We start from the raw sequence: 8930 nt of genomic DNA, 5'->3' as shown, positions 1-8930 counted from the left end.
GAGGACTGCTGGAGAGATGAGGAGGGACTGATACAGAAATAGTGAGACAGGGAGAGAAAAGAAATGTAGATACACAGAGAGGTTCAGAGCGAGGAAGCCCTTATAGAGAGGTTGTGGAAGACAGGTATGGAAAGAAAGAGAGCAGACCAAAGGGGATCGATCGCGGGTGTTGCAGAGACCGAAGGCTGAATAGGCCAAGAAAAAGACAAATTTGTGCGAATCCAGAGAGAATGAGAGACAAACAGATAAGCTGCAATGCAAAGACAACTTTCTGAATCCAAAACTCTGCAGTTGGAGGGAGGGAGTTTTAGAGTGTGTGTGTGAAAGGAGAGAGAAAAAGGCTTGGGACTAATCTCTACCTTCAGGGTAGGGCTGATAGAGGGATCGATAGACACCCCCTGGTGTTGGGAAATGAGATTTTTAGCAACTATTTCTGGTGACTGGGGATAGAAGGCCTGGTTTTTAGGGGTAGCAAAGGCCTCGCCCTTGGTTGGCCCACAGGAGATTGGTGATAAAGAGTAAGTATCAACTTAAGCGGAAGAAAAAATATGTTCTTTAGAAGAGATAGCAAGTGAAAATGATCAAGGTGGAAAAGCAAAAGAGGCCAATCCTGGCCATACTAGGAGGCTCAAGAATAAGGAAAAGAGGAAGCCCTGGCTGAAGCTGAACATACCTGATTAAATATCAGCCAATGGATTTTGCCCAGACCAGCACATCAGGGGCATGGGGTAGGGTGTGGGGGAAAATGGAGAGGGAAAATAACTCCTTTGCATTTGGATAGTAAATTAGTATGAAAATTATATGCAAACAAATCATGCATATTATTTTCACTTCAACATTCTGAACACCTTTTACAATCTTAGTGTGGCCTTAGGGAAAGGGGAAGGAAAGGAGGTTAATATCTTTGGGGAAATTAATTTGGCACAAACTGTTTGGCTTCTCTGCCCTAGCTGCATTGTCTCCCTGCCCTCATCTCTCCTGAGAATCAGCCTCTTTCCCTGGTCAGGGCTACAGCATCTCTCTGATCCAGAGGAGAGTTTACTCTTAGGGTGGAAGCAAGGAGGACTGAAAGCATTAGTAACCCAGGGGAGCTCTCAGGTTGCATCCAGAACCTGCTGTTGCGTGCCATCTTCAGAATCAGCCATAAGCTTCTCCCTCCTTTCCTGTCTCCCCATGGGGAAGGAGAACCTGGATGCTTCCTTCCAATTACCTACATTTTCTAACATTTGGGAGCTTTGCTCCTTTGGCGTTAGAATGGGAGAGTAAATCTTATGAAAAGTTGAGATGCCATTAAAGGAGGCCCATCCGGGAGCTGGTAGTGGCAGTAGTAGGCACAGTTGGGATCAAGAACTTGGGTGTTCAGGGGATGACAGGAAGCAGACACAAGTGAAAGGGGGACACTCTGATAGGGCAGGTGCCAGCAGTGCTCATGACCTCGGGGTAACCACTCTATAGGCTGAACTAGAGCCAGGAGCTCCACAGGCCCTATTCTCCCTCCCCAGGACTTTAGGCTCTATATACACAGATGACTCCTCAGTCCGTATCTCTAGCCTAGACTCTCTTGGACTTAAAAACTCAGCTGACGACTAGCACCTCTACTTGGTTGTCTCAAAGGTACACAACACCCTAAACTGACCTCACCTTCCCTGCCTCCCAAAACTGGCTCCTCCAGCATTTCCTGAGCAAATGGCGCCATTAACCACTTAGCTACTTAAGCCAGAAATCTGAATATTGACCTTATGTCCCCCTCCCTTAACCTCAAATCCTATCACCAAGGCCTATCACCAAGTCTTGTCAATTCTGCTTCCAAATTATCTTTCAAATCTGTCCTTCCCTCATCAACATCACTACACATACACACACACACACACACACACACACATGCACGCACGCACGCACGCACGCACACACGCACACACGCACACACACACACACCACCATCTCTTCTCTCCTGGACCACTGCAAAAGTCTCCCTGCTGAAGCTTTCTCCCTCCCATCCATCTCATACCCTGAGGATCATATTTCCCTGTTTAAAACCTATCAGTGATTGCTCACTGCCCTTGAATTAGAGTCTATACTTTTAAAGTATTTCACAGGGTCTCTCTACCTCTCCAGTCTCTTCTCTCAGCATCACCCCCCCCCACACACACACCTCCCCAAACAGCTCTGCAGTAGAATTGCACCTTGTCTGTGCTCCCTCTTGCCTGTGGACTTTTGTACCTGCAGTTCCCTAGGTTTGGAAAACTCTCTTGGCCTCTCCTTCCCTTCTGGTTTAAATACCACTTTAGGTATCAATTAAATTTTTTTTTGTTTTTTTTAGGGCTTCACCCTCTGCATATGGAGGTTCCCAGGCTAGGGGTCCAACTGGAGCTGTAGCCGCTGGCCTATACCACAGCCACAGCAACGCCAGATCCAAGCTACATGGCAACGCCAGATCCTTAACCCACTATGCGAGGCCAGGGACTGAACCCACATCGTCATGGATGCTAGTTGGGTTTGTTAACTGCTAGGCCATGACGGAAATTCCTTTTTTTTTCTTTTTAGGGCTGCACCCAGGGCATATGGAGGTTCCCAGGATAGATGTCAAATCAGAGCTGTAACCACTGGCCTATGTCACAGCCACAGCAATGCCAGATCCAAGCTGTGTCTGCAGCCTATACCACAGCTCATGGCAGCACTGGATCCTTAACCCACTTGAGTGAGGCCAGGGATCGAACCTGCGCCCTCATGGATACTAGTCAGATTCGTTTCCGTTGAGCCATGATGGGAACTCCCAGGTATCAATTTAAGTACCGCTCTCTCTGAGAAGCCTTCCCAGACCACCAGAGCAGGTTAGCTACCCCTGCAATACAGAGCCATGGCACCCTACACTCCCCCATCACCCTGTCACAATTTTCACTTTATTGCCTTTTTAAATGCCTGGCTTCCTGACTAGACAGTAAAACTTCTGATCAACATCTAACCCGATCAACAGTATGTCCAGAGCTCCTAGATGGTACCGTCAGACCCCTAGTAAGTAGAAGTAATAGAAAGCTGGTTTACTTCTCAATCCACCTAAAATGCACACATTTCGTATGTGAATGTGTGTGCATTCTGCATGTGCACTCTTGTGTGCGCGCGCGCACACACACACACACACACACACCACTTCTTCAAAATACAGCTTGGCTGACAGGACTAAAAAATAGCTACCAAGCCATGTATACTGCTTAGCCACATGGTGGAAAAGCAGCTGTTGGTGAGATGGGGGACCTCTTTAAGTCTTAATTTTCTCATGTGTAAGATGGGAATAATAAAAGCTTCCTTATATAATTCAATAAACAATAGCTATTACACCTAGATCCCAATTCCCAAATAGGGATGCAGCCTGTGTTCTGCTCAGAAAAATCAAGCCCATGACTGAAGTTGTCCACCAGGTGGCAGTATGACCCTGACCTGGTCCTGTGCGGCTGCCACTGCAGAACAAGACCAGCAGTTGGGCCATAGAAGGTGTGACCAGGGCTGCTTTCCCAGGGCTTTGAGTGAAACTGGGGAGGAGGGAACCAACTGAGATCAGGGTACATATGTCAAGAAGGCCTTATGTTTCTTTGACCCACCCATCCTTCTCCTTTTCTCATCCCAGGCTCGTCCGAGGCACTGTTCATGCTTAGGAATAAGCATTTTCTGGCTTGCCATTCACAGTGGGGGGAATTTCCCCCCCTTGGAGATAAATCCTTTTATCCCAACAGAGCTGCCAGCTTCCACTTCCAGTGGAGACCGTGTTAAGAAGAGAGGCAGGTTTGCTTTCTCAGACTGCTGAACACATCTCATTATTCTGGGATGCCCTGTGGCCACCTGTTTCAGGGACAGGGGAGAGGCAGATGCCAGAGTTAGTCTTGGGTACAGATTTCACTCATCCTTTTCCACCTTGATTTCAATGAATGAGTTCAAGTCAGGACAGCAGGTTTTGTGGGGTTGGTCAAAAGATGGGGAGACAGGTCCATTTTCATCACCTCCCTCATCCTCCTCATCTTGGAAATTAGGATTGTAAAGTTCTGGTGGAAGGAGCTGGGCCTCTGCAGAAGGTAAGCGGTCCGAGGGAGGCCCATACACGCGGTTGGCTTTGGTGCCATGCTTCGAGTTGGCGTCCAGGTGGTAGCAGAGCTGCGTGAGGCGCTGGGCCCGGAAACGGGGAGGCCGGGCCACCCAGACACCTGGCTCATTAAGACTGTCCTCTTCATCAGACATCAGCTCCTCCGTCACATCCTTCCACAGGCGCTGGTCCTCAGGGCCAAAATGCCTCATGATGCTGGATCGGTTGGCGAAAAGCTGAGGTAGGAGCCCAGGACAGAGATTAGCAAGGGAGACAGGTTTGGGGAAGGGATTCGGGTAGGAGGAAGGCTGTGTAAAAATCTGTGCCCAAGAGAACCTGGGTCACATCCTAGAACTGGCTCCTCTCCTCCTCCACTCTATTCCTGGATCTCAACCCTGCTCTTAGATGCTACGTCCTCTGGCCCTTCCCACTGTGGCTCATTAGGGTTTAGAGTTCAGTATCTTGAAAGGAAAAGAATAGAAACCTACCCGGTATCTACGACTTCGAAGTTTCTTCTCCTCTTTTTCTTTCAGGCCTTTAAAGGGGTTCAAGGAGTTGCGGTACTCACGCCTCTTAGTAAGGAAGTAAGCGACACAGGCTCCTAGTGGGGAGGGAGAAGGGAGGCAGTGGAAAGCAAGGTCCTCAGCTGTGGTTTTGCTTGCTTGTTTGTTTTTGCTCTAACACTACTGGGTGGAGGGGGTGAGAACCACCTTTTGTTTTTCGTAGGGTTTTTTTGTTTGTTTTGTTTTGTTTACTTTTTTTAAGGGCTATACCCACAGCATATGGAAGTTCCCAGGCTAGGAGTCAAATCTGGAGCTGCAGCTGTTGGCCTAAACTATAGCCACAGGAACGCCAGATCCAAGCCGTATCTGTGACCTACACCACAGCTCACAGCAACGCCAGATCCGTAACCCACTGAGTGAGGTTAGGGATTGAACCCACATCCTCATGGATCCTAGTCAGGTTCGCTACTGCTAAGCCACGACGGGAACTCTGAGAACCACCTTTTAGAAGATGGGTTTCTCGGCATCCATTCATTCCTCTCAGGTTTAGCTCTCTCTATCCCCTCCATCTCCAACACAAACTCCTCCCACTAGAAAAAGACAACCCCAATGCTTCAGTAACTCCCTTCCCCCACCTGCAGTTAAACCTACCCCCATTCTACTTGGCTAACAGCAAATTACAAGTTCTTTTTCAGCAGAAGCTTTCTTTTCTTTTCTCTTTTTCTTTCTTTCCTTCTTTTTTTTTTTTTTCCTTTGGCCACACGAACATGGAAGTTCCTGGGGGCCAGGGCTTGAAGCTTCTTCCCAGCAGCACTAGATCCTTAACCCACTGAGCCACCAGGGAACTCCAGCAGAAGTTTTCTTTCTTTTTCCTTTTTTTTTTTCTTTAAGAACTGCACTTACAACATATGGTGGAAATTCCCCAGCTAGGGGTCAAATCAGAGCCGCAGCTGCCCACCACAGCCACAGCAATGCCAGCTCTGAGCCACAACTGTGACCTATGCCACAGCTTGTGGCAATGCTGGATCCTTAACCTACTGAGGGAGGCCAGGGATCGAATCCACATCCTCATGGACACTAGTTGGATTCTTAACCTTCTAAGCCACAATGGGAGCTCCTGCAAAAGCTTTCTTTCTTTTTTTTTTGTCTTTTTTGTTGCTATTTCTTGGGCCGCTCCCGCAGCATATCGAGGTTCCCAGGCTAGGGGTCGAATCGGAGCTGTAGCCACCGGCCTATGCCAGAGCCACAGCAACGCGGGATCCGAGCCGTGTCTGCAACCTACACCACAGCTCACGGCAACGCCGGATCATTAACCCACTGAGCAAGGGCAGGGACCAAACCTGCAACCTCATGGTTCCTAGTCGGATTCGTTAACCACTGCGCCACGACGGGAACTCCTGCAAAAGCTTTCTTAATGCTACAGACAAAGAAAAGCAAGAAAGTAGAAAACCCAGGCTAGGAGTTCCCACTGTGGTGCAGCAGGTTAAGGATCTGGCGTTGTCTCTGTGCAGCGTGGGTCTGATATCCAGCCTGATATAGTGGATTAAGGATCTGGCATTGCTGCAGCTGTGGTATAGGTCACAGCTGCAGCTCAAATTCTATCCCTGGCCAGGGAACTTCCATATACTGTGGGTGCAGCCAAAAAAACAAGCAAACAAACATAAATAAATAAATAACCCAGGACGTAATATTTAGGGACAGAAGGGCAGGCCTGGATTTTGACCTCCTTTTCCTAATACCCTAGATTTAGGCCCTACGTGAGCCTAAAACACAATGGTGTTCTAGCCCTTTCTTTCTCCCATATTCATTTCCAACTGAATAGAGCAATGAAAAGGCAATTAGAGAAAAATCCTGTGTATAATGTAGGCGAGAAGAAGAGCCAAAACCAATTTTTTAAAGTCTGCGATTTTCAAAACCACCTAAATCATCTCCATGCCTCTTCTCCTTTGGCCAGGAACAGGGGATGGAGGAAGGATGGGATGGGCGTTCACTCATGTTTTCTTACCTTTCAGCTCCTTGTCAGTGTAATTATGGGGACTGGTTACCAGCTCCTGCTTGAGCTTTTCCAGAAGGAACTTCACTACTGAAATATTCCAAGAGGACTTGATGCTGCCACAAGAGAAAAGAGTGAGTAAGGCAGTGAGCATCTTACAAGCTGGACAAAGAAGTTCCCATCCCTGATCAACTTGGTGGTAAATTCCTCCACCGCCTGAGACAGGATTCGAGCAGCAATGGTGAAATGGAAGCTGTAGCCTCACTGTTATACTGGAGCAGCCCCCTCTCCTCTCCTCTCCTTGGAGAAGTTCCTTACGATTCTTTTCCCTCAAGAAGATCATACCTTTCAGACCCATTGAATCTCTTGTCATTGGTGATGTGGTTATGCACATTGTGGACCAATTTCTAGGGGAAACAAACAAACAGAATCAAGCCAGGAGCAAATATGATGAAACTCTCCCCTGATCCCTAGGCGCTGTCTCCACGGGGTCCTCTGCCAGAATCCTGCCTGTAGTTTAGGTACCATTTCTGTCGACGTCCTTTCTTTCCTTTTTTTGGGTGGCCACACCCTCAGCATATGGATGTTCCCAGGCTAGGAGTCGAATCGGAGCTGCAGCCATTGGCCGGCACTATAGCCATAGCAATGCAGGATCCAAGCTGTGTCTGCGACCTACACCACAGCTCGCGGCAACTCCAGATCCCCAATGCGATGACTTCTCTTAACCAGAGAGCCTATCCAAGTTAGTATTTCTAATGGAGTCCCCCCTCCTTTTTCCTTTTCATTTAATTTATGTGGAGCCTCCAAGATTATCCCTGTCTTACCACTCCTGGGGAATACAATCACTAGAGCAGAGGGTTTCAGACGTTTCCACAGACAGACTCCTACAGCAAGGAGAGAGCAAATATATACACCAGGGCTACTGCAGGTGGGCATTTTCTGCAGCCCTGTGCTCTCGGAAGTTTTAAAACTTTCTTCACACTGTATCTGTATTTCTCTTAACATGAAAGTGTCTTCCAAAATCCTCTAGTAAAATTGGTGACCCAGGAAAATGGCCCAGGTATCTCCCTCTGCACATTACCACAGAGCCCATGGGCCCCCACATCATGGTCCAAAAAGCACAGCTCTGAAATAACAGAAATGGGAAATGGGAAAGGAACTTGGAGACTTGATCATGCAACCTCTTTCACATCATTAAACAGGCTTTTTTTTTTTTTGGTCTTTTCTAAGGGCGCACCTGTTGCATATGGAGGTTCCCAGGCTAGGTGTCTAATCAGAGCTGTAGCCTTGGCCTACGCCAGTAATGCTGGATCTGAGCCGCGTCTTTGACCTACACCACAGCTCACGGCAATGCTGGATCCTTAACCCACTGAGCGAGGCCAGGGATCGAACCCGAAACCTCATGGTTCCTAGTCGGATTCGTTAACCACTGAGCCACGACAGGGACTGGCTGTCTTTCAGCTTTGCTTATATACCCTTAATGATGGCTTCTCATGAGTTTTTGACTCAGCTTATTCCACTAATGAACAGCTCTAATTGTTTTTTTGTTTTTGTTTTTGCTTTTTAAGGCGACACCCACGGCATATGGAGGTTCCCAGGCTAGGGGTCAAATCAGAAATACAGCTGCCAGCCTACACCATAGCCAGAGCAATACAGGATCCAAGCCGCATCTTTGACCTACACCACAGCTCACGGCAACGCTGGATCCTTAACCCACTGAGTGAGGCCAGGGATCGAACCCACAACCTCATAGTTCCTGGTCGGATTCATTTCTGCTTTGCTATGATGGGAACACCTTTTGTTTTTGTTTTTTAGGGCCACACCCATATGGAGATTCCCAGGCTAGGAGTCAAATTGGAGTTGTAGCTGCCAGCCTACACCACAGCCACAGCAACACCTGATCCGTTGCTACATCTTCGACCTACACCACAGCTTACAGCAATGCTGGATCTTTAACCCACCGAGCAGAGCCAGGGATCGAACCCAAGTCGTCATAGATACTAGTTGGGCTCATTACTGCTGAGACATGATGGGAACTCCTGAACATCTCTAATTGTTAAGAAACTTTGCCTTAGATGCTCCAAAATCTGACCTGTTTTCCCATAACAGCACCTGAAATATTTGAAGACTGCTTTCATTTATGCCCCACGTCGTCTCTTATCTGGTGCAAACACCAAGTCCCTCATCCATTCCTCACAACCCACTTTCCAGCTGGACTCCTCATGAAACTGTGAGCCTCTTTGATTTTCCAGTGTCTCTCTTACAACGTGACACCTGGAACCGACTCTAACTCAGCCACTGAGGTCTGGCCAAGGGGAGTATTACTTCCCCTAGCAGAACTCTGTACTTCTAGGAATGAAAT

The 8930-nt window shown here is 48.0% G+C and overlaps 1 protein-coding gene across 2 annotated transcripts in view; it reads right to left on the bottom strand.

Moving 5' to 3' along the window:
• The window catches only part of C7H14orf93 (chromosome 7 C14orf93 homolog), a 28128-nt gene continuing 20000 nt past the window's right edge, over window positions 803–8930 (bottom strand). Inside the window, exons 4-7 of one of the 2 annotated variants that reach the window (XM_021099247.1) lie at window positions 6914–6975; window positions 6581–6684; window positions 4561–4673; window positions 803–4308 (exon numbers count right to left, since the gene is read on the bottom strand). In XM_021099247.1, coding sequence (XP_020954906.1) covers window positions 3889–4308; window positions 4561–4673; window positions 6581–6684; window positions 6914–6975 — 699 coding nt within the window. In that variant the 3' untranslated portion in view covers window positions 803–3888. The remainder of the gene's footprint in view (window positions 4309–4560; window positions 4674–6580; window positions 6685–6913; window positions 6976–8930) is intronic. The other variant, XM_021099248.1, reaches the window with a different exon arrangement.

This window comes from Sus scrofa, chromosome 7 (genome assembly GCF_000003025.6).
Source record: "Sus scrofa isolate TJ Tabasco breed Duroc chromosome 7, Sscrofa11.1, whole genome shotgun sequence".
Classification (NCBI taxonomy): domain Eukaryota; kingdom Metazoa; phylum Chordata; class Mammalia; order Artiodactyla; family Suidae; genus Sus; species Sus scrofa.
This window is presented reverse-complemented; position numbering and strand designations above follow the sequence as displayed.